The sequence below is a fragment of the Lonchura striata genome, chromosome 10 (assembly GCF_046129695.1).
Source record: "Lonchura striata isolate bLonStr1 chromosome 10, bLonStr1.mat, whole genome shotgun sequence".
Lineage (NCBI taxonomy): Eukaryota > Metazoa > Chordata > Aves > Passeriformes > Estrildidae > Lonchura > Lonchura striata.
Window position 1 is genome coordinate 17,066,964 of NC_134612.1, and position 26,432 is coordinate 17,093,395.

Below are 26,432 nucleotides of genomic sequence, written 5' to 3' on the forward strand. Positions count from 1 at the left end.
ATGAGACAAATTTTGGCAGTTTTGGTGATCCCAACAGCAACAACCACTGAGCCACTCCCCTTGCACTCACACTTGCAAAGCCATATTGTATGATAAACCCTGGACAGTGAAACCACCAAATATATTACAGCACACAAGGTGAGCCAACCATGCTTGTATGAATCTCCTGTAGGGAAAGGAAGGCAGGATACCAGGCAGGAATCACTCCTCCTCCCACCCTCATCAGGGGCCAAGGGCAGAGGAGCTGAACTATCCCCTGTCCCACTGGGCTCATTCTCTAATGCTGCACCAAATTTCAGGATCCTCTTTTGGAAAGTCACAAAATCAATACCTTGTCATTACAGGGGGGTGCCAGTGGCAGCAGCCTCAGGCAGCAGCTACGTGGGGCAGCTCTGCCCAGCCTGTCTGGGTCCTTTGGCAGGTACATGAGTGTGCTGCCCCAGCCTGGTCCCTCCCCAGCCCAGGAGAGCACTAGAGAGCACTGCTAGAGCAGTGGAGGGTGATTTCAGGGGCTGCTGCACCTGACCCTGTCCCTAAGCAGTGGCTGTAACACAGAGCAGGGCTGGAGGCCAGACGAGCTGCTCTCCTCAGAGGCTTGGTGCTCACTGTGCAATGGTTCATGCAGCTTCTCCCAGCCACTCCTGCAGCTGGGGAGGACCAGCGACTGGCTGTCCAAAGGCTCACGCTGCTGCTCAGCACAAGCACACCTTAAATAGATCAAATTCTCCTGAGCTTTCAGCTTTCTTACAGAGCTGAACCAAGAGTGCAGTCAGAAGGGACCAGCTCTGAGAAGGGACTCACACTGATACAGACAGCAGCCTTCATGTCTAGGTCAAAAAAGGAGCTGTCTTTTACCACATTCCCAAAGGACTGTGGTTGGGTTTGCCATTTCCAGCATGAAAGCAGGCTCAAGGAGCCCAAGCAATGGGGCACAGCTCTGTGATGTTAGGTGCAGGACAAACACAGAGCAAACAATGTCCCCTGTCCCAAAGACCTTCATCTGCAATTGTGTCCATGTTGCACAAGGGCACTTCAAACCACTTCTGTCCCCCTGCCCAACCAATCCATTCCATAAACCCAGGATAGGCACCATCAGTGTGTTAAACAGACTCAAGCCCAGCCAAAAATCACATTCATGGCTGGGTATGAATGACTCAATTCACTCTTCCACAGCCCAACTGTGCTCCAGCTGGTATTCCGCAGCTTGTCTCTGCCTCGTGGCATCACTGGGAAGGGGTGGCATGAATTGATTTTTACCAAAGGCTCTTTTCAGTGGTGAAGATGAAATTGCCTGAGTAATGGCAAGGTTTTGAGTCAGAGATGCTTCTTGTATCATTGGCTCTGGCCTACCAACCTGGAATGCCTCCTGCATGCTTGCCTGAGGAAAAACATCTGACAAAATCCAAAACACAAGGAGGGAACCTATCTCCCCACTGCCAAAAGTGAAAGAGGAAAAACAAAAAAAAAAGTGAAGAAAGGCTGGATCTGACAAAGAGTAGTGTCCTGAACAAATGGCAGATCTCACAGACCCAACAACATTGAGGCCTGAGGTTTTCAAAGGTGTCTGGATGCATTAGAAGATGTCATACCAAATTTCAACCAACACCTCATTTATTTCAGGTCTTTTGAAAACCCAGCCTTTCACAATCCGGCACCCGCCCAAAGCTTCCTTGCTGTTTTGAAACATGCACTGTCTGTGTGTTGACAGCAGCCCTGCCATAAATCACATCCCTCAGGCACTGGAAACCACCTCACCTGTATGCTGAGCATCCACTCTTCCTTGCAATGAATTCCATCACTCCGAACTTCTCAGTAGCTGGAATCAAGTAATGCCTTTTTTTTTTTTTTTTAATTTTTTTTTTTTTTCCCATTAAAAAAACCTACTAGACAGAGGTTTCCTTCTTCACCCCAAAATCTGAGACTTTTCCAACCAGGTATGAAATCCAATATTTGTTTACTCTCTTGGACAAGTAATAGGAACTTTACAACCTGGGATGGAGAAGCACTCTGATTCTGCAGGGGACATTCAATATTTGTTCCTATTCAGAATGACCACACATATCATAAGCTTAAAATGTGACATTGGTATTGAAAGCAAAAGTCCTTTTAAAATGTCATTTGATTTTTACATATTTATTACACTGATATAATTAAGCAGTAACTATAATTCTGCTCCTCCTTTGGGTCATGGGACCTGCTTTTACTGGCCAGGGTAGATGGAAAGTAATACTGATAACTCTCTAATTTGAGAATAACCTCCCAGTGGCACATGCTTCATCTGGAGTCCATGATGAAGCACTCATATCAAGTATCCACAGATCATTATGCTCACCTGATTGCCACATTCTCAGAGCTTGCTACATAATGGTATCAAAGTTTTCTTGCTTGGCCTCCACTATGAGTGAATTAGTGTAAAACATGAGATATATATTTATAACAATTATTATTTTATTTAAAGAAAGTATGTGGAAATCCATCTGCACTATTGCATGTGTCATTCTCATACATCCTACAGCTTTTGATTCAAAACTAGCAAGGTTTAAAAAATAATAAGTTAAAAAACCTCACACCATAAAACCAAGCTCCTTAGTGGCATTAAGTTTGATCTGTTTGAAGTGGTGGTTTTGACTCTAGGGCCTATTGACTAATAGTAGGAGAGATGAGAATTGTGGGTACTGATCCATTTGTCATGATTAAAGACTGTCCTGACATTTCACCTTAAGCTCTCTATGAGGAGGCTCTGATGTTGACCGGCATCTACAAAGGCGTGCTCAAAGTACTATTCATCACTCATCACTCATCTTAGTACCAGTAAGATGGAAGAGTCTTCCTGAATTGGCTTCCATGCTAAAGGCTTCCATGCTAAGGGCACCAATCCCTGTCTCTTGAATTATTCACACAATTCATGACCTGAAAATTTTGTGCCAATGGAAACTGAAACCGCAAAAGCTTTCCCTCCTCCCTCCCACGGCTGAACCAATTGGAACGGACTGATTCAATATCCAGAGCTCATGATGAGTTCTGCCAGTCCAATGCCCTTGAGCAGGCATTCAAAAAGGCCATCATCATCAGGGATTGTAAGTGTTTGCCAAAAACTTGGTGTTGGAAAACGTCCCGAACATGCTGTACCAGTGACGGCAACTCTGTATGAGCAAAGCTGGCAAATCGCTGTGCTCTGAACTTTCAGGGTGCTCTTTGCTGCTTTCTTACATTCATGGGAGTTCACTGTGAAAACAGTAAGTGTATCTAATCCTCATTAAACTCTTTGGTGTGACAGTAGGGAAAACTGATGGGCTTGTTTACATGTGATAATGGAATCATTTGAAATCCACTAGACCTCCAAATTTAGATCTGACATAAATGTAGGGACAGTTTATACCAAGCCTGATTTTAGCTGATGTAAACTTAGTTGACTTCTTTTGAATTTATATGACCAAACCCAACACTGGTCTAAGTCAGTTGGTTTCCACTTTCATGTAAAATGATGCAGCTTTATTATGTTGACAAAGTCAGATGTGATGGGTAAGTCAGAGAAGCTATTATGCCCACCCCAGCATAGGAAACAGTGTGGGAGACTTATGTCCTAATGGAAAGCTACAACTTACAAAAGCCTTCAAAACAGAACTTTTTGGTACTTCAAACATTTGAGAAATTGCTTTCATTGTTTTCCATTGTTCTAAGCATCCCTGCACAGATGAGGACGTACAAAACAAAATGCATTATGTAGCTTGTGGGAAGTCTACAACCATGTTCTAGACCAGATGACTCCAGAAGAGTTTGAGGAAAGTTTCAGATCCACATCCAAACATTAGAACACCTACAAAAAAGTCTGAGTTCCAGTATTGCTTCATGAGAAAGTCAAAAGAACCTCATCATAGGAAAAGGAGAGAGACTGGCATTTTGGAAATCACAGACTAAAGTCTTACGAGCTCCTTTTCATGCAAATGAGCGCTATCTGAGGTATTAAGGGTCATGAAATATTCCCAGCTAAGAGTGACACAAAATTAGTAAATTGCCATGGGGAAACAATATTAATATCTCATTTTACAGTCTTATTTGTGCTGTATATTGTTCTGTTCTCCCCTGTCCCCAGAACACAGGAATGAAGCTACTGCACACACTGATGTCCTAAGAATTTAGGCAGTATTTATTCAGCCACACTGATTTTACTCTAGCCAAGCTGATGTCAGTTGCAGCACCTTCTTCTCAATCTTCAGTCTCAAAGAGATGTGAGCCACTATGTGCCACAATTAGACCATGCTCCGGAACATCATCCTGTGAAATGTTTGTTCTTCTAAACAAAATGTTCTGCAATTTCCCTAGGCCAGAACAGCTCTTGTAATCAGACATTTGCTGGATGCACACCATTCCTACTTGCTACCTAACAGCTGTTACTCATAGTACCAGGACTTCTGTCACTTACATGGGACTCAAGGCCACAGTTCAGCCACCTTGTCTTCCCTGACAGTTGTGCCACAAAGGGCAATACACACCAAGACTGTGTGTGCACACCTTGCAATTGTACAAAACAGAAGGAAGCAAAGTCTGTAGACATGGAACAGCTTAGTTATGGCTCCTCACCCAACCTCCTGCTGTAATCAGAGCAAAGAAATAACAGAAAACCCACCAAGATCCCAAGACTAATTGGCTTTCTGTGAAGTATTGTTTTTTTTTTTTTTTAAAGGACCAAGCCACACTTGGATCAATGGGCCTTATGAACAAAAACCACTTTACTCATGACCAGGCATGACCAGAGCTAGCTCAGGGCACAGATCTCCAATCCCAGAGCAGCAATGGCCCTCTGGCCTAAGTTTGGGGGTGGCCTCTTTTCCAAAGCCTGTCTCTGACCCTCCTGCTGAAGCTCCTAAAACTTGCATTATTGGTGTGGGTTTTTACGTAAGCCCTCATGAAAGTATGTGACTCTTCCCTGGTGAGTGAACAAAGCAACTTCCATTCCTCACTCAATTTAGAGACAGCAGGGCAGAAAGAGACTGAAAGAGTTCAAATAACAAGCTTTCACTAGGAGCTGGCCATGTAACTGACACAGACCTTGTGGCTCTCCTCAGCTGCCTTTCTGACAGAGGGATGCCATGGAGATGGCAATGCACCAGCTGTGCACATCTTCAGTGCACATTCTCCACTTCCTTCACCTTCTGAATTTTGCCTGTGAAGAAACAGCAGAAATAAATCTGATCATGGGAAACTTCCATTTTTCACTCTCCTCCCCTTTTTGTTGCCATGCATGGAAATTGAGTATACATAGAATAAGAGGTTATAGTGGTCCTAGCATCAGTAGTGGCCTAATGGAACTACACAAGCACAGCACACTGAAGCCGGTGCTTTGCCATTTTATCTTTAGAAGAAGGCAACGGTTTTAGGCATGTACAGATAAAAGATGGAGTATTTTAAAATGTCCCACCCAAACATCCACTGTAGTTGTAGCCATACCTTCCCCAGTCTTGCCTTCTACCTTACCTTCCTCCCTCCTCTAAACAACACACATCAGATTTGCCAGTGCTGTAGAGAGTCACACTTCACATGACCCACGTAGGCATCAAAAACTGATCAGTTGATGTGGGATGTCGAGATGGAGAATGGGAAAGAAAGGATCGCCACTAGAATCAGACTCCAGGTAGTTTCCTGCCCTATATATATGTGTAGACACTCACATATTTATTTATGCATTTTAGGATTCTCACTAATTTCAGCCACGGGACAGAAATGAGAAGCAGCTGCACAGCTCGTGGAGATGACGACAAGAACACATGACCAGAATTAGCTCCACGTTGGCAGTGACAGTCACTAGGACTTTCCTGTCCTGAAGAACTGGCTTCATATGACAGTCTTCTGCACAGCATAAAGGACCCACATTAGAGTCCTTTCTAAATGTCTCCCTTCAGCTCAGCTAGACACAATTCCTTAGCTCATGTGATCATAAACTCTGCACTAAAAAGAGTGTAAAGTCAATATTGCCATGTCCCAGGTATTCATCAACACAAGAGAAAATTCAAGGTAAAAGGCTTAAGGCTTTCTGCAGTTTTTTTGAGAGTCGCATGCTGAATTCACTTGTCTTTCACAGCAAGCACATAGTGAGGAAATAGAGAAATTTTAAAAGCTGGGTTTTTTTCAAGTGTAATTTTAAATGACAACAAAAGCAACTAAAATCCCCACAAAGAGTATCTCTTCTTTCAACCTGCACTCACAAAGAATGCAGCATATCACCTGCCCAGCCTGCCCCTGACAGTACAGACAGAATCAGAACATGTACTGAGCAGATAGTAAGTTATTAACCTCTCAAGATATTGTCTGCAACCAGAATTTGTTGAGGAAATTGTATATTAAAGTTCAACACTGATGCTAACTGAATACAGCCTGATTCACAGCTTTAAATGGACAACTTCACATGGCTGGGACGGTGATTTGGAAGAATCTACAAAACTAAGTAATTCACATCCCACATCCAGCTGTCTGTCCTTAGCAGTGGACAGTGCCTTAGGCTGTGGAAGATGGTTGTACCCATACCTCTAAACTCTTAACAAAGGGGTCTGTTATTGCAATGGTGTTTTACTGAACCACTTGTGTTCAATGAGGAGATGCAATTCTGAACTGTCAGAACTCATGTCACTACCTGTACTGTCCCCTTTTTACCCTGGTGCTGTGAACATAGTTTTTCAGAGGTTTGGCTATTATTTCACACTTCCAGAAGTAATTATTTCTACATCTCTGTGCATGTCTTGGCAGACACACAAGGAAAAAAAAAAAAAAGGCAAAAAAACCCCAGCAAACTAGCAAGTTCCTAAATGAAAGCTGGTGACAAGGTATCAGATGTAGTCTCCCATCTCCACTTTGCACCCACAGTGATGCTACTGCTATTGACATTGTCTGTTTCCCTCAATGGGGCTGGCTTAAGCAGGGCCATGGGACAGGCACAGTGCTTTGCCACTCTCTCCTGCTCAGCTGACACAGTCTGTGCTGGCACAGTACAGGCAGGGGACATCTCAATTGCAGGTTTCACAAATCAAAACAGGTTTACTCTTGGCTGCTTGTAGCATCCCAAATGTCTGCCAGGGCTGGCTTCTTGTGATCTGCCTGCCAGTTTGAGATGACAGTCTCCTGAGCCTTGAACAGCAGTTGTGACCTTGGCTTGTAGCCAGAGACATGAAAACATGTGTTCATGACATGATGAACAGCAAGGTGCATTTGGACACATGAAAACAGTGCAGCATACTAAAACCAGCAGGAAAGTTTGGCTACTTTTGATTCTTTTCATCCTTTTAATCCTCCCCTACCTCTTTGCACCACTGAGAATCGCTCTGTATTGATTATGCTGACATTGACAGCAGAGCTGGAATTTTTTTTTTTTTTCACATCTCGGATGAGAAAGTGGGTTATGATTCATCTCACTGAATCTGAGTCAAAGCAATTCCTTATAAAAAACCAAACAGTTTTGATGCATTTCCATTAGAAGAGAAGAGGTTAGAGAACACTCAGCAAATGAGACAGTCCTGTTTAATTCTTTTTAGCACATTTCACTCTCAGATAAAATCTGTCCTTTCCCTCCACTGGAAATAACTCATTTTGAGTTAATGACACTAAAATACCCCCAAAAGCTACTAGCAAAAGACAAACCACCCTATCAAAAAAAGACAGCATAAGACAAATGCCACCAGAAGAAGAAATAACAAATGCCACACTGTGCCCCACTTCTGTGGAACAGTGATTGCTGGAGTGGAAAGTAATAGATTACTATGGTAAATTATCAATTTTCCTAATAGCCTTGAACTACCTAAATGCTGAAGTGTGATAACATTAGTGGGTACATTATATTAACAGCAGTTAAAATGATCAAGTGTGATCCTGGAGCACATTTTCCCTCCTTTCTTGTTTTCATAGCCTTGTTACTAACCCTGGAAAATAGAGCTTCTGCTCTGCATGCTGGGAAGAGCCTTCAGACTGGTTGTGATTTCTTATCAGACAAGGCTCACAAGTCCATTTTAGTTGATTTTCACATAAAATAAAGTGTGTGACCACAGTTTTGGGTAAGGCATGGAACTTGAAGGAATTCTAGGCTCAATTCCCACTTCGCTACTGGATCTCAGCATGACTCTGGGTGAGTCATCTGAACTCTTCCAGTCAGCCCCTCATTTGTAAATTAGGGACAGTAATTTCCTGGTCTTTGGCATATTTTCAGTTTCAGAACTCTGAGGGATGCACCCTTTTCCTAATCCATATTTAATTTTCACATATTACAGTGTGACCACAGGCTCGAATGCCACTGCACCACAATGAGCCATAGTGGAATGGGAGCAAACTGCAAATTTAGTGCACAGAGCTTCAAAGAACAGGTGAGCTGGTTTCAGTTTTAAAAAGCAAAGAAAGGGTTCCTTTCTATCAGGTCATGTAGACAACTAACTCGAAACAAAGAAATTCAACTGTTTTCATGTTACTGGGACAAAGATTTATCCAAGAGTGCATTGCTGGAAGGGTTTCGAACTCCAGCTCCAAAACTGAATGCCTGTGCCTCACTTGAAAACTTAGCTACAAGTCATGACGAAATAATGTCTTGAGGCTTTAAACACTTCAAAGTCCTATCTGAAGTGAGAATTATTCCTATAATATAGTCCAGAAAAACATCCTTACTCATTCCTAGACACATGCACACACACACACACACACACTCCATCTCAAAATACCTACCTGTATGTGAGAATTTAGAGTTTATGATATCCTGGATGGAGGAAACTCCTGGTTGAAGTCATCTCCATAAAACAGGAGAACCAAACTTCTCCATCCTGTATGTCCTAGACTAACAGTCCATCTTCAGCTCCTAGACTCAGCAAGGAAATCCTCAATCAGGGGTCTTCAAGGTGCCACAATTTGTTGGCTTTAATCAGGTCATGACATCCCCACAGAGACCCCCAGGGATGAGGCAGCTCATTTCAAGTGGAGCCGTAAACAGCCAGCATGTAGGTCTCATTGTGTTTCTTAATGATCTCAACTAGCTATAGACTCAGGAACTGCAGCTGAAGACTTGATGGCTCACTATCAATTTTTCAGCCCTTTCAGTCCACAGAGTGTTTACTTTACTCTGTAAGTTCATCATGAACAAGCTGGGTTGTATTCGAACTGTTTGTCAAATTAAGGTAGAAAGATTTGGTTTGTTTCCATGTAGGACTGTTAAATATGGGGGGTTGGCTAATAGCCTTATCATTGTTCAAAGGTTTTTCTGAAAGATGAGCTTTCCTATCTATCTGTACAGGTCCTAGCACACTAAGGGCCCTCTCACAATGAAAGAAGTATCCACCACCCTCACAGTTTTTTTATTTTTTTGTTTCATGGCTATGTTAATTTTTAAACATGAAGAATCATGTAGAATACAGCTGTACTTTAGAAAGACACATCCCTGAATTTCATTATCACATTTCACTCCTCTTAGAAGACAGCAGGAAATTATCAGTTTTTATTTACTAACTTTCAGGACAAACCTAATTTCATTCATGGCTTGAAACCCAGCTCTCTTTCTCAGCATACAGGTGATCATGGGAATCCCTTTAATTAAGTGCTACTTCAGTATTCTGAACTTATTATCCATTAAATAATCTCTGCATCAAAAATCAGTTCTGTTTAAAAGTAAGAATATGTCTATGTTGACTGCCAGCAATTCAAGCTAAACCAGGGAATTAAAAACACAGAAGAAGTCGCGCTGCTTGCTACCTGTTCCAGCTGGGATTTTATGACCTACAGTAACAAAGGGTAATTGTGCTTTTGATGCAAGATTTAGATCCCATCTGTCAAGCAGTGGTGGTCTCTGAAGAGAGTGTGCTTCAGAAACACTCATGATGCAAAGTCTTGACCACTCTTGTGTGGATAAGAAGAGGAAAACAGAAGGTGAGTCTCCTGTCTCCTGGCCCATGTGGGTACCAGGTGCTCAGGACTTACAGAAGTGCAACCTTCTCTGATTTCTGACTGCTACATCTGCTGGATCTTCATTTAAAAGATGTGCACTCAAGCCTTTATAAGGCTAAGACACCTGGCATAAAAAGATCTAGGTGCTTAGCTTCATAAAGCATGTTTCCAAGAATTAATAAAGTAAGATGTAGATAGGATCAACATCAGGAAGAATCACACTTTTGCACCTATTTCCAGTCTTTCAAATGCTTAGAAGCACCTTAGACCAGCTCACAGCCTCTTGCCTTTCTCATGGCTGGAGATAAGTCCATGTAGAAATGGTATATTTTGCTCTCCAACCACTCACTGGCTTACTCTTTTTCTCTTCTTACTTTGGAACTGTGGGCTAAAATTCACCGTCTAGGTTGCATTGCGATTACCCTTATAAATTTACTCTACCTTGCTCTGCAAGGACGCTGGCAGGCAGAGGACTCCCTGAAAAAATGCTAGACGAGGGTGGTAAGTATTGACAGAAGTGAGACTGAAGAAACAGGCTCTGAAAGCCATTTACCAAGATAATTAAAGCCCCTGGGGAGCAGAGGGAGGGTGACTCCCCTTGTGGCAGGCCACAACAGGGCCGCTGGATGTTGATGGTGCTGCACTGTGACCTCCCTGAGCAGAGGTTGCTCCCAGGCTTTGTAGCCTGTGTGCAAACGTTGGAATATGGCTTGAACATAAAAAAATAATGACTTGAACTACAATGGAGAAAAGGGTCCCCATTATATGTCAGTTCTTCCTGCTTTTGTGAGTGGTTACATAAGAGTAAATGACTGTCGGCTCATCAGTTGCTGAAAGTCTAACCTGCTATTTTCTGACCCAGATGTTGTTCAAATGAGGACAGACACCATCTTGCAGCAGAACCCCTGCCTTTAGAAAAAAGACACATCACATTACATGGCAAAATTACAATGTAATTATGCTCTCGTAATAATACCATGCTTCTTTTAATGATAACATTTTCAGAACAGATCTGAGTATAGGCAAGATACAACAACTTTCAGTTTCTTTTTCTGGTAATAATTCAGATGAAACCAAGTGGCTACTTGTGCCTTTTAGAGGCTCCTGATATGCCTGACCAAGACCGAAATGCAACACAGACCACGTTCAGTTTAGAGCCTCTAGAACTGTACAGTGCTCAGAGCCGTGCCAAAGGAAACAAAGACAGCAAGAGCCAAAGGAAGTCATACCTGGACTCAGCTGAACCTCCTACAACTCTGCCATACCTGATTTGGATTGCTACCTCCCAACCCATGTCCCGACCCTCAAGAAGTAAAATTAGGGAACATATTCCATACTGTTTGGATACCAGGTCTCTGGTCCTATTGAAGAAATTCTAGCTTATGAATGGAAGCCAAATGGAGATGCAAAACCAGTGATGGGAAAGGTTGGCAGAGCCTTGGCAGATTTAATACTGGTGTCACTTATCAATCTTTAATCTTAACTGTGACATGACATCTCAAAGAACCATTGGAGATGAAGGCTTCTCCAGGGGAGATGCATATATGACAGATGCTGCTAATCATCTGCAGCAAATTCAGTGAAAAAGGAAAAAATTAAGTTTGAAAAGGTAAAACAATCTGCTACAGGTCAAGATGTCAAAATGAGAAGTAGAAAAGAAAGTCAAGCCTCCTGTTTCTTAGCCTTGCTCTTCAATCGAATTCTGCACCACCTCTCCCATTGTCAAAGACAGGGTACACAGAAAATACACATTAAAAAACGACATCTCCTGAATTATCAGCTCAAATTTAAAACATAATTCCTTTACTGCACAAACTGAGTATTTCCCACAGGATGATTCTGGCATCTCTCTTCTCCCCATGCATCCCTACAGCATGCTGGAACTACAGAAGGAGAATGCTACCTTATCCAATACATGAAACCGGTGGTTCCTTTGGTAGCTCTGAGCATTTATGGTAAAATACCAGTGAGAGTTTCTTCCCACCAGTCAGGGAAACTGCTGTGGGGAGTGACTCAGCTGGGACATAGTCCAGAAGGCAACAGGAGATGAGGGGCCCCAATGGCACTTTTCCAGTCTTAATCAGCACTGTCTGCATGGTGATAGAGACTGATAAGCTGCCAGAAGTAATTTCTTTCTATAAGACTTGAAACAGTGGTCCAGAACAGTTGTGATCTTTCTGTGTGTGTGTATTTGGTTGGGTTTTTTAAAATGCAGAATTGAGGGCTGTAATTTCCCATGGCGGCCAACAAACAATTTTGATAGTTTCATTTTAATCTCCTATAAGTATCCATTTCTCCTCCTTCAACCTTACCCAATTTCCACTCCACTAAGTATTATTTTTTCCAAACAAATCAGACATGCCTGTCTACAATAGCACATTTATCAACAGGGAGGGCTGTGATAGAGAGAAACTATTCCTACTGCACAGAACATAAGACATTTGGGAATCCTTTCTAATAAAAAGGGATTTGATTAAAGACAGCCAACTACCACAGATCAGCAACTTAATCATCAGTAAAGAAGGAAGAGCAGCTTAGACACAAAAGACTTAAATTTGCTGATCTGCCAAGGACTTCCCAGGAGTAGTCACTCCACAAGTTACTCCAGAATCTACAAGGGGGTAGGAGGGGACATACACCAAGGATTGGGGTGCTTAGACTTATTAAAGCAGTTTGGTCTTAACAACAGTTAGGCACAATGCCCAGCATGCATATTTAACTCCTAAAAACTCACAGGAATTTTTAAAAAATTATTATGCCTAATGATATTTCCATACTTAAGCACTGCCTTGCCAATGGCAGCTAGAGGATTTCCCAGTGACTGGATTGTGCTGCTGTGCTAAGTCCTGGAAAGACAAAGCTGCCAGCTGTGATCTTGCTGCTCCCAAGTGTCTCCAACATGCTGCTCCTGGCTTCCACCACACTTCCAGGCTCCCCAGGAGGGCAGTGTGATCCCTGCTGCCAGCTGTGTGTGGTTGTGTGAGCAATCCCTGCCTAGAACAGTTCCCCCAGCTCTGAAATCACTTTCAGTGGTTTCCACCTGGAAAGCTGCAGAGAGGTGCAGTAAGCATAGACTGGATGGAAGTGTTGTCTGTCCTGATCCTCAGCTCAGCTCACTGGGTCTGCCAGCAGTACCAGACAGCATTTCCAGGACAAAGAGACAACCTGAGTGACTACTACTGCTCTTCCTTCCCAAGGAACCTTCACCCTGCCCACTGCTGGGCAGATTCTGCTGACCACAGAACCAGGATGGCGTGATTGAAAACCAGAGATACAGTGAATGAACTTGCAGAAGGAAGTTGGTTACAGAGAAGATCCTAGAGTGCTGGCAGACCAAGTAAAATGACCTTTCTCCAGCCTAACAGTTCAAATGTAATTATTCCAACAAATTATTTTCATGACTTAATATAACGCCTTGCAGCTTTCTAGCAAGGTTAATTAGATTCTTCAATTCAAAACCTATCTGCTCTTAACCAACTTTTAATATGCTGAAATCCAGTTTTCTAAATTCAAACTAATAAAAGTGATTAGCTGACAGCTATCTGGTATGCTACAATTACCACGACATTTAGACCTCAGGCATAAGATATTTAATGCAAATCAGAGTCAATGTCTCTGCCCATTTGTCCTTTTTTGGATTATTTGATAAGTGTGCCATATGAATCCTGTACAGTCCACACTACCATGCTAAACAACTAAAGAACGAGGGCAGAGATATTGGTTGAGACAGTTAACCAAAGCTGAAAGAGTCTTTTTTCCTCCCACACTTAATTTGTTCTTTCCACATGAGCAGAAGTTACTGAAAGGCACTGGCTGACAGCTCAAGTAGAGATGAGTATTTAGTTCTGACATAGCCAGAATTAGTACAGAACTCCTGGCCTGCACTGCCATATCAGAAAGCTTCATCCACTGTGACTCCAGAAACCCAGGGAGGAGCCTGGGCTGCAGCAAACCTAGGAAGATGAGGGCAGCCTAACTCTTTCACTGTAATGCCTTAAGTTTTAGTTTTCATATTTTTTAGATTCTGTACTACCTTTGTGTGTGACTCTGAACTTTACATAAAGTGTTAGCAAGTTTTCTTCACAGTTTAGTTTGACAAAACAATCCTTTCCCAGCCTGAGAACCAAGAACACCATTGCAGCTTCAGGCTCAAGAAGTATAAAGAACAGTGAACTGAGGAGAGCAATCTGAGAAGATGAGACTTGATAACCTGAAGCTATAATTGGACAATTGACCCCAATATGTAAATGAATCAAAACTTATACAAGTGTGAAAACTCTTGACCGGTCATCCGTCTTGGGCAGAGCCACAGCCAGGGTCTGGTATTGCCCAGGGTGTATCTTTTGAAGACTTTTTAATACATACCTACCTTATTCCTTTAACTCTGTCTAGCCACTGTTCCAGGTCAGCCTCTTTAGGCATCAACCCTACCTAAGCATAAAAAGCAGTTGTGCTCTAGCATTCTGTGTTTTGTTAGATAGAAATGCTCCCAGAAGGCTGCATGGGGCACAGCATCCTTAGGGAGCTGAAGAGATGTTCAGCCCAACACATGGTTCTTTGGCACATCAGGAATGCCAGGGATGGACATCACCTCAGTGATGAACTTCAGTGGCATACAGTGCAATCAGAAGATCAATCAGGTGCAGTTGGTAATTGCACATGACCTGCCCAGGGTAGGATGAAAGTGGTTGTTTGATTTTTCCACCATGCATCATGCATGATTATTCCATCTTTGATTATGCTACTGTTTATATAAATAACACTGGCAAAACTTCTGAGTGCTCTGAAGCCTCCTTTCCATTTTCTCATCTCCTGCTGAATTAAGAGCTAATGGCATGGCATTGGTCTGACATTGGTCTGATCTGATAGCCAAACTGATGACCTGAGCATCTTTATGTTCCCACTCTTTCAGCTATGCATCCCTTTTGGATGAAGAAACTTTGATGTACCACCCTCTCCAATAGAGCAGAGCAATCTTAGTCATACAACATTAGTCTGCAAAATCTGAGCTTTGCAGCTTCATAAATACAAGTGGTAAACAAAACTAAAGCTTCACTTCAGGAAGCAATTTTCGAGCTGTGAGGAAAATTAATCACTAGAACAGCTTATCAGGGTAGGTGGTTGACTCACCATTGCTTGAAGTTTTTAAGATAAGATTAGAATTTTTTTTTTTTTTCAAGTCATGATTCAATCATGTTCCTGGGAGAAACTGTGAGTAGGACATTAAGCAGCATAATGGCAAGGTCCTTTCTGACCTTGCAGCTTGTGAATCTTCTTTGTTTATCTGCCTAGCTTCTTGGGCAAAAGGAAAACTGAATGGGCTTTGGTCCATCAACCAACTCCTGCCAGAGTTCTGCATTAAGAAAATTGCTGTAATCAGATCTCATGCTTCAGGGCTTCAGCCATTTGCCTGAAGAGGGCAGGAAAAAAGTTTCTCCCTCTTTCCTGCCCAGGTAATGGCTAATACAGGTTATGTTTATTTGGTTGTAGCTCTGCATTTAAAACATCAGAGAATGAACCCAAATGGCTATGGGCAGAGATGAAGTCAAAGGCAGAAATACAGAAAACAATCCCTGGGTATTTTCTATTCACTTAGCCATTCCTGCTCACACCTCAGATCTGTGATAATCATCAACTCTGATGACTATCAGTATTTACAGAGAAGACATTTTGGTTGTTAGGGCACAGCCCACAGAAGGTAGAAGGTACTGATAGAGAATTGGGACTGATACTAACCCCACCTACAAGGGCAATGTTTGTTTGATGAGAACATCTTAATCTTTTCATATTATCAGATCCTTGCCACTGCAAGATCCTTGTTTGTTAGTGAAACTGTGGTCCCACCCACTTTCTGATTAAACCAGACCACAAAAGTTTCTTCAAGCCAGAAATGTTGCAGTCCAACCAAACTCTATAGCAAATAAACCTGGAGGAAATCTAAATTACTTTTTAAGAAATGTTGAAATAAAGGAAGATAAATAACACAAAATGAATGGCCTGCCCCAGTCTTTAACTCTACAAACTACAGCAGTCTGTTTCATAATAACACTATTACCCAAGCCTGTAAGAAACTAAGCACACAGGCAGCTCCATCGATCTGCCCATCGTTGAGTGCCCAAGACTCTTGATTTCAATGCAGAGTTCAGAGGTCTTATCACCTATGTTTCATGTAAAGGCAAGGTATAATTCTACACCTATAGATGCCTAAGATAATTATACTCTATATCACTTAAGAAGGAAATTAGATGCTTATATTTTTCCAGGTAAGGAAGATGACACTGTTATGACCAATCAGTCCAGATTTGTCTTACTTGTATTTGTTGGACCCAGTTCTGGGTGCCCATGTATAACCAACCTGATTGACTCAAAATGGATTTCCTTTTAATCTGTGCCAGCACACAGAAAATGAAAATCCATGCCTTGGAAGCAGAACACATTTACACTGCCAGATTTTTTTGCAGCTGCAATGAGAAGGGATGGGACAGGCAGGCACGACAGCAACAGCACCTGAATTCAGACTGGTAGCCTGGAAGCTGGAGACAGATGGTGTGAAAATGAACCAGACACTGAAAAATTCAACTTTATATCCAGTAAGACTATAAACATACAGTGAGTGAGCGTGAGATTTATGCTGAAATTACAGAGGAATTCCTATGGATGATTACACTTCCAGCCCAAGCATGGAAAGCACATCCATCAACACGAGTGTCACTACATTAGCAGTGCAGCTGTCAGGCCTCCCATTACTGAACCCAGTAAATACAGAAGAGGACCATGAACACTTGTGACATGGCTCACCAAAGTACTCATCGGACGGAGGATTCTCCATGTCATACAGCATTTTCTTGGTCAGATGTTCCAGCTCATCCTCAGGCCTGAAGGCAGGAGTGCTTGATGTAGGGCCAGAACTTGGATATCCACTCTGGAAAAAAAAAAGAACAGCCTGTGATGTGGTATAAAAGCATTCACACAGTAAGTGGCTATATTATCTGTTCAGTGTTGAACTTCATTCTTCATTCAGTGTTGAACTTCTTATTTTTCTTTTTTTTTAAGACCCAAGGGATTCAAGGAAGTAAATACCTTACTTAATGTAATGAAAATGGACTCTGAAGAACAACCAGTGAAGTACTATATATCCTCCTAGAATGGGAAGTATCCTGTGCCTCATAATTAGATGTCTACTGGGTAGCACATAATAATTAACAAAGCAGAAGATTATTCCAAGAATAGCTTGATACAAACGTTTTCCAGAACTGAAAAAGGCTTGGGAACCATTTAAGTTTGGACTTGGTAAAAGTTTCCATTGCCTAACAACACAACATAAATGGTAATTCTCTAGTGGTAGAGTATATAGACAAAGACAGATAATCTCAAGCTGCTAGTTATGTTCTCTTCTTGTATGTTTCAACACAAATCCTGCTGTTAACTTTAGTGAGATCAGGAGCTGCTCCACAGATTTTTAGTACTAGAGATACAAAGGTTTAAATACATGTATAAAACCTCTTGGCCTTCATAAGCTAACAGCTACATATAGTATTTGCAGCCTGCCTCAGAGAGTCTTCTCCCTGGAAAACACCATAAGTACGGTATATTTTGAGAAGCACAAGAGTGCCTAGAAGTTGTGCCTAGAAGTTTTTTAGAAGAAGCTAAGTTTGGTGTCCATAAGGAGAAACTCGGTCATCTCAGGATTAAAAAATGCTGACACCAGCTCTCCTTGTGTGCACTGGTTTTTTGAAAGACTTGCATATGAAAACTAACTTATTTATAAAACACATCATTTTTAGTAAAGCAAGTGATTTTATTGATCAATTGCTGCTTACATCAAGGATTGGACCTTTAATATGAAACAAGGAAACATTTTTCCATACTCCGTAACTACTTAGATGGCAAGAAAATATAAAATCATTGGAGAAACAATACATTGACCACTTCTAGGGACTACATCTGACATGATGAATCTTTATTGAGCCAGTGATGTTTAACAGAGAAGAGCAGCTGTAAAGCACTGCACTTCAAGAGAATAAACTATATGCTTCCATGCTTTTTTCTTTCAGGCAAGAAGGAGATTTCAAATGAGACATCAATCAATGCAGAGAATGGCACTTCACAATAATACTTCAATCACCCACTCCCAAAATACCTGCATGCTCCTGACCCCATCATAATTCCTTTTCTAAGGTCCATGCTAAGCTGTACCATCACCCTTCTAACCTGTTGGCCTCAGCAAGGGCCTGTGCTCACTGGAAGGGCTGGATTTGCTGTGCACACACCCAGTGCAGCAGCTGCACCCACTGCCTGCCCAAAACCCACCCTGCAGCAGAGTAGCAGCAGTTCACAAGCAAGAGGGGGGCCATGGTCCCCTAGGGAAAAAAGTGTACCTGGAATAAGCCCCAGGCTGGATGAATGTCCCTGAAGGGCTGTGCAAGGTCTGTTTGCCACATATTCAGACTCCCTGACTGAGAACACAGATTGGACCTAACATACATTCAGGTTTTCCCACAGTTGTTTTCATTTTTTTTGCTTATGAATTTTTTTCTGAACAACATTTAAGGATTTTGTGCATTTCTCCAGGAATTTTCGTTGCCTAGCAGTTGTCTTGAGTATCAGGAAATGCTGAATATCCACATAAAGAACAGTAAACTTTTTTGTACAAATGCAGCCATGCTGATGTGTTTGGGTTACCGTAACTTACTTTTCACATGCAGAGGCAGACAGTATGGTGACCTGCATTTGACTTCTAAGTCATGTAAGTGTCATCTCTGTGAGATAAATAATTACATAATTTTGGTGTGGATAAGGGCATTCATATGACTAGAAGTTCTAGAAGTAGGTGTTTGACCCAGTACACCAGGACTCCCTTGGCCAGAGCTTTGTGGCTTTTTAAGAAGAGTTAGTCTACAACTACTTCATTGGAAATAATATCTAGCATAATCCTAAAAAAGGTCAATTAAAATTGTTAAATGTAAGAATCTTGGAACAACCTGTTTTTTCCCCTTTGCTCTCTTGTTCCTAAGAGCTGATCATGAATCTTGCATGAACATATATTTTAACACAGCAAGTGCAGCCAAGGATTTATTACCTTGAGAAATCAATCTGGCAACTGAGCTTCTTGAGGTTCTATTCCAGGTATTGTACCTATTTCAGTTTCCATGCAGAAAAGAATGACCTCTGCTATTCCATCAACAGAGACTCATTTCCTAGACTTTGCATGGAGAAGACAGCATGGTCTGAAGCTGATGATGGCCCTCATCCCTGTATTTCCCATTAGCCATCACCAATCTCTTCTGCTGGGCTCTGTCCACACATCATTTGAAACACTGCCTTTACCCTTGGGCCCTGTAATAAAAATGGACCAAAACAGAAGGCACAAGCCACAGTTTGTTCACAGAAAAGGGCAGTGAGACACATGAAGCTGAAGCAATTTGCCCAGTATCACACATGGGCTCTAAGGCAAAGACAAATCCTGCATCCAGGCTGCTAGGGGCCCTACACTTTCCAGCCTCACACAATTGGGGCTCTACCTGGTCTTGCAGACCTCCATTGAACACTCTGCATCCCAAAGCCACTGCACCTGCAGGCCACCACAGCCAGGCATTGGCAGGAGGTGGCTGAAGCCTCTCCCTCTTTTCCATGCTGGCTTCCCACACCTCTCAACCGGGGAGCCCTCCATAACTAATTCAGAAGGTTTGGACTAGGCCCTTTCAAATGAAAGACCAAAATTTGCAGATTTTCAGTTTTGTCTGACTCTCTCTGGTTTTGGAGGCCACACTGCCTCATACGCTCAATAAATAGACTGCTCTCGTATTTTATCTACATTGCACTTTTCCAAACCAGGCAGATTTCCTATCCAGTACCCAATGACAGCAGAAATAACAAATACCAACCACAATGTTATGAGACACTTTGACTTATTTTGACTAAAATTCTATGCCTTTTTGACCAGTATTTAAGTAGTGCTAGGCACATCTTCTTCCTCCTCCCATGGCACATGTTGACTACGTGCCTCCAGGAAAATGCATTTCATGCAAATGAACATGCTGTTTGCTGGGACACGCACACACACACACACATAGAGAGGAAAGTGCATCCTCAGTCCAACATAAAATACTTGTTTCAGCAAAACAGTTTCCTTCCTCCTCCTTTGTTAGGTCAGGGTAAAAATACAATTCTGGCTTTCCTTACAAAACAGAGTTGTGGTGTTGTTGTTTATATTAAACTTCCTCTATTTTCTCCTGATCTGCACAATAATAAAGGCTGTCTAGAAATTCAGCTTGCTGTCTGATCTACCAGTTAATTTCATGCATTTTCTTTTCTCCAAGCACACACCTTAATGCACACAATTAACCACTTTCTTAGCTAGACACAGCTCAAAGAAAGGGACTGCATTGATTTGCAGACCCCAAGCACCACTCTGTCTGGCTAATCACAGAAGCATCAGGGACAATAAATTGACCCATGAAAACGGAAAAGAACCCAGCAAAAAGCTGGCAGAAGGGACTATGCTTTGGGAGCACAGGCACCTGAGTGCCTCCTTTGCTACTGTCATCAAACACCAAGCAACTTCAGGGAAGAGAAGAGGATTGCAATAGCATGTGCAGATGCAAAAGCATTCCTAAATAAACACTGTCCTGAATACTTAGTTGGGGTATTAAGGAAAACACCAGCATTTCCAGGGTTAAGCCCTGTAGCAGAAAGTATCTTCATGCTACAAAGGAAGTGAGCTAATTGCTTGTGCCACTATCAAAATGCTGCAAGAACATCTGGCTCATCTTCCTTATTAAAGTTCAGTTCCTGAAAAGCCAGGTCAAAAGAAGCAGTTTTGTGGAATCTCTGCATAATTATTTTGGTACTCAAAGCTGATACTTGCTTCAGTGCTTCCCTGGCATATTTTTTACTCCAGACCTATCTCAGCTGTAAGGGCTGCCCAGAAAAGGGAGCTCTGCAGTCACTGTGGTGCAGTCACCAACAAGAACCTTCCCCATCCCCACATAAATATTTACCTGTATGGATAAAAACTGCAGTGCAAAATCTGCAAAGGCATCTGAAGATGATGCTGTGATGAATGCACCATCATTCAGAATCCACTGTATGTGGTCATTTTTCTTGTCCATTTACGAACATTGTAGAAGAAGCTTCTTCTCTCTGGGAGAAAATAACTTCAATTACGTGTTCCCAGTTACAGAAACGTGGAAATTATCTTCTTTTCAGAAGGTAGAATTAGCTGAACTTGGAATTGAAAGGCAGCCAGAAACATCTTTCACTGAGAGTTACTTTCCTTTCATTTTTTTTTTCTCCTGTTTCAACTGCATAAAGTTAGTCTTCTCATTTCACTCACCAAAGCTAATCATCAGTTAAATAGTATTGCAGCATAATTTTTTGCTCAATGGTTTGACAAAGACCACTCTTTTTTTTATTTTGAAATTACAGACTGTCCAAAACAATTGCAAACTTTCAGAGCAAGAAATCCAGCATAGTGCCACATCTCTCATGAGTTGTGCTCCCAAGGAAGTATCAAGATTGCCTACAGCTGTAATTCAGTTTATAATTAAGGCCAAGTCTTACAGAGGAGATGCACTAGAAAAAGAATTTGAATTCTTGATTTATTTTCCCAGTGAAAGGTTACAGCTGCCAGAGTACATAAAGATTCCTGAAAAGAGGATTCTGCCTGGAATCCTTGCAGCATGAACGTTCCTGGGTTTATTCCTGGTCAGAGGATAGCTCATCAAGACCCTCTGAAGAAGCTGCCCGGCATGAGGAGATACCCACTGACAGCCAGTGCCCTCCAGCCTACACCAGAAGACCAAAATTTCAAGTGTTGGGCTGCCAGGATAGAGGGCTCTTCTGGGACATGCCAGAGTGGAACAAACCACCAGTTCCCTCACTGCCTACCTGCCCTGCCACCCCACAGCAAACCAGCAATCCAGAATGTGCAGTTCTGCCAGCAGAGCCCTCGTTTGGTTAACACTGCCTGGCTTGGAAATAGGACAGTTTTGTAACTGCTTCAAAGCTCTAGAGGATATTTTTCTTTATTTTTAAACTTCATTATTGCAACTGTATCCTTAACTATCCATGCACATTGCCTGTCCTAATCCTGCTAAGCTCTTAGTTTTAGTGATCTCTTGTGGCATTAAGCTACACAGAATTTGAGTAATAATAACAATAAAAAGTATTTTCCTCTGTTTTAACTTCACACCCTGCAATTTTGCATAATTGTCTCTTTTTTTTTTTTTTTTTTTTACACTATGAAACTGGGATGCAGACAGGTAGGAAGGGGAGGTATCTTATTGATAGTTTTAAAAGACAGTAGAGCCAGAATGCAAAATCATGATAGAATTGAGGACTTTTGAAAATCAGGCTGCTCATACAGATGTTTGTTTTGACTCACCAGAGCAGAGCTTTTAGCTTACAATCACGAACCCAGAATCTTGGTCTTTGTGTACTGATACTGAATTCAACAGGTTCACCATACATGCACCCTAATTACTCTAAAATGGGTTTAGGAATACTTCTGTCTTAATTTAATCAGTGCTGTGGAGCTGTTCAAGCTTCTACAACATAAGCGACTACACAGAGACAGAGCATTTTATTTAACATCAAGCATGGCAACAAAAGAACGTGACTGTTTTGTCCTTGGATTGTTTTATGCTATTATATGTAAACAGACTAAGTAGCTTTTCTTGCTATTCTTCATATTCTCACTAATGTTTTGAATCTGGAAGGGCTGGTTATTTTTTCTAGGTATTATAAAAACTGGATATTCTGTAAACACCACCATCTGCTTCTGGCTTCTGCACTGAGCACAACTGTGTTAAATGACACCTTCCACTGCTATTCTGGCGAGTCCTTGCTTCTGCTGGACACTATGGACTGTTTATATATTCAGAGTTAACAGAGTTAACAGCAGATGTGCAAGATTTTTATGGAGCAACATTGACCATTTCTCATTATAAAATACAAAGCAGTGGCTGGTTCTCCAAGTAATAAATTTTTTACATGTTATCTCAGGAAACAGCAGATTTAAGCTATATTTCACATATAAAATACTACATTTTAATGTCCTATTGGTGCTTAAATGTATATACAGAAACAAATGCAGCAGTGCCTGATCTTGCCTGGGGCCTCTTGGCCCTATCATTACACAAATATGCTTTACTTGTCAAGGCTTATCTCATATGAAAAGGGGAGCAGGCTGTTTTGTGTTTTTCCATTAACCCCACTTATTTTGGTAACAGACATTTTAGGCACTTTAAAAAAACCCAAGAACTTAAGGAACAGCTGGATGACACTACTGAGAGAGAGAATGAGGCACCATTATTATACCCATATGCAAATAAAAAGACTGTACCATTGTAGCCCTATGTTTTTGGCTGGAAGAGCTCAGTCTGCTCCATAAAATTGTATCAGGAAGTCCTATGCTCACTCGTCTATTTGTTTCAAGATCAAAGGCTTTATTCTGCTCTAAGCTGCTTGCCTTGCCACATCTCTCTGAGCTCAGAGTCAAGCATTCCCTTACTCCCATGGATCATCACCAGCACTAAAGACCCTACAGGCTGCTTCTCAACTCCCCTCCTCAACAGGTCAAAATCTGCATTTCAGAGTAGGAGCCATAAGCTTCCATAGGAGATAATAGTCTTACTGCTTTGATCCCGAGCTCCACACCAAACTGCTGTACAAGAGTTTGAATTCACTTCTTGACATCTTGGCTATAGATCCTGGGGTGCACAGTGCATCTAGGACTCCTTGATTGGGGAGTGATGAGCCTCAAGACCTGTACAGGGCTGCCTTGTGCCAGTCCAAGGTGGCATTACTGAAAGACATCAAGCTGTGGAGGGTTCCAGTGGCAGTGATTGGCACTCCAAGGGCTTACCATCTCACCACCAACCAAGCTGTATTCCCATCTAATAGGACAAGCACAGAGGCAAACTTATGAAAATAGGAATGCTTCAATATTCATACTGATGAAAAGAGATGTGTTTGCTGACACAGTACTCAGCTGCCCAGATGATTCACTACCACAATGAAACGACTGAAAGAAGCACCTTCCCTCCAAAGCCTACCCTTCCAGAAGCACCTTCCCTCCAAAGCCTACCCTTCCAGAAGCACCTTCCCTCCAAAGCCTACCCTTCCAGAAGCACCCTTAAAATCCAAGGAAATAAGTGGGCTTTGCCCTTTCTTAAATTTTTCATTTGCAAAGGAGGGCAGAGCTGAATGGTTTCCACAGACACTGAGGGGTGACACGGCGTGACGGGCTCAGCACGCGGCCGGCGTGGCGCCTGCAGCACCCGGGAGCTCCCCAGCACTGCCCCAGCACCGCCCCAGCACCACTCACCCACCCCAGAGCTGGGGCTGGAGCTGGTGCTCAGCACCAGCACCACCTGCCCTGTGGTTCAGCTTCAGCACCCAGTGAAAAAAAAGCAGCCGCAGCTGCGGGGCCTTAGCAGGTAACAAAAACCAGAACTGCCATGGCATCACTTGTTTCAAAAGAAAAATAAATCGACCATTTTAATGGTACTAATTTTGCATGTGAAACTTGCATTCATATTGTATTAACAGTTTAAATATAGCTTTCTTGCCAGAAGCCTGAATAGGCTAGAAAAGATACTTAAAATATGCAAATTGTGTTTCTGTTTTAATACACAAAGAAACCTAAAACCATATCACTTTCCATCACCAAGACAGGTTTTAATATAAGGTTTTTTCATGTGAAAACTGTAACAGCAAACAAATGGTTAACCAAGTGTGTTTAACCCACTATCTGTAGTCTCACTTTTAGTAAACTGTGACATGGGCCATTACACTTCCCAGGACGCCAATGACTTAAATGAAGACTATGTATTTTGCTTAACATTATAAGATTATATATATAAATTACAGTAAAAAAAAAAAAAAAAGGCTTCTCAGACTGGAGAGGGTACTTGGTTCAACATCCATAGCACTGGAGGGTAGGATTCCTGAGCTTTATCCTCAGCAATGTTCTTAACCAGTCTGATCCTGCACCCTGCTGTTATAAATGGTGTTCATAATGCTTGGCTGTCTCAAGAGAGTTTGAGAGGCTCAATGAACTCTTCACTACAAAATGCTTTGAGATCCATGAATGACAGATGCTGAATTAGTACAATTCATGACTATTAATAATTACGTTCACTAGCCAAAATTGTGCCTCCTTTCACTCATATGTGTCTAGATTTTGTCTTTTAAGATTATAACATCTTCAAAACAAACACTGGTCTCCGAACATGCCCTCAGTGGTCTTGTATAAATAAAAGTGATAAGAATAATATTTGAGGAAACAATAGTGTGGCAAAAGCAAATTACATTCCTGCTGGACTCAGAAGCTTCTTTCTTAGTTCATAACTGGGAGATTTCTCCATTTTACTCATGTTCCAATCCCAGAATCACCTGTTCTCTTTCCCTTATGTGTAGCTGCTTTCATTCTAACAGCTTTCCTGTTTTTCCTTTAACTTTGCACAGACCATGTTTCTTGAAGAGGTTACTGGAGGGTGCCAACCCTTTTAACAAAATGGGCACAAGTTCCTTTGGAAAGAAGATAGGAAGCTCTAAACATATCAGAGAGTGTAAGCACTGAGCACAATCCTTTATTTCACTTTGAGTCTCTCAGGTAACTGCAACAGAGAAAGGAGTCAGAAATTTAAGAGACATCTGGATTCTGTTCAGGCCATCTTATTGCGCTCACCTCTCGGCCAAGGTGTGCTTCAAGGGTGACAAAAAATTGTCAAAGTGACACCTTATCCAGTGATGCAAGAGAAAAGAGAACTTGCAAATAATAATGAGAAGATTGCTGCTCATTAAAGTCAGAGGGAGACCACATTTGCTTGCACCTCCAGGTCTTGTGGTGAAAGACTGTAGAGAAGATTATTTAAAGGATACTGACACAGCTCAAGACAATATGTAAGCAGTAAAGATCAGAGTTCATCTCATCTCTACCTCAGTTAAAGCATCTCTGTATTTTATACCAGCTATAGGAATGGTTTTTTTGCTGAATTGCTTTATTGACCTTTAAGAGACTGAAGCTTTACTGCACTTAAAACAACTAATTCTCATCATGAAGAGCCCTCTGCAGGTGTCTGTAGGTCACCTGGATCTCAGCTCAGTCATCTAACATCACACCAAGTGCCATTTGCAAATACATGTTATTTAATTCATAAGGAGCAATCGCCTGGCCCATCAGTGTTGAGCAGACCACACTGCCACCAGCAAGCCCTGGCCTCTCTATCTCCAGCCCAAACAAGGACAAGAGCCTCTTCAAAAAATTACCAGGCTGGAGTTGGTCATCACTGGTGATTAAAAAGTTAGAGAACCCTTCTGCTTCTGCTATATGGAGGTCCCCACCAAAAGCAGGCAGTTTGTGCACAGAGCTGATGCTGCTCACTCACATGAGAGTCTGGGGAAGGGGCTGGCAGCCAGGTCACGGTGCAGCTGCTCCCACAAGGCATTACCTGCACTTGCAGGTGCTACTGTGATGCTAAACAACAGCAGGCAGAGGACAGGACACACTGGCAATAAGG

At 42.0% G+C, this 26,432-nt stretch overlaps 1 protein-coding gene across 12 annotated transcripts in view; it reads right to left on the minus strand.

Moving 5' to 3' along the window:
- Positions 1–26,432, minus strand: part of LPP (LIM domain containing preferred translocation partner in lipoma) — a 326,612-nt gene that overhangs the window by 52,739 nt on the left and 247,441 nt on the right. For all 12 annotated transcript variants that reach the window (XM_021536843.2, XM_021536840.2, XM_021536845.2 and 9 more), the window contains one exon: positions 16,705–16,828. In XM_021536843.2, the coding sequence (XP_021392518.1) occupies positions 16,705–16,828 (124 nt within the window). The remainder of the gene's footprint in view (positions 1–16,704; positions 16,829–26,432) is intronic.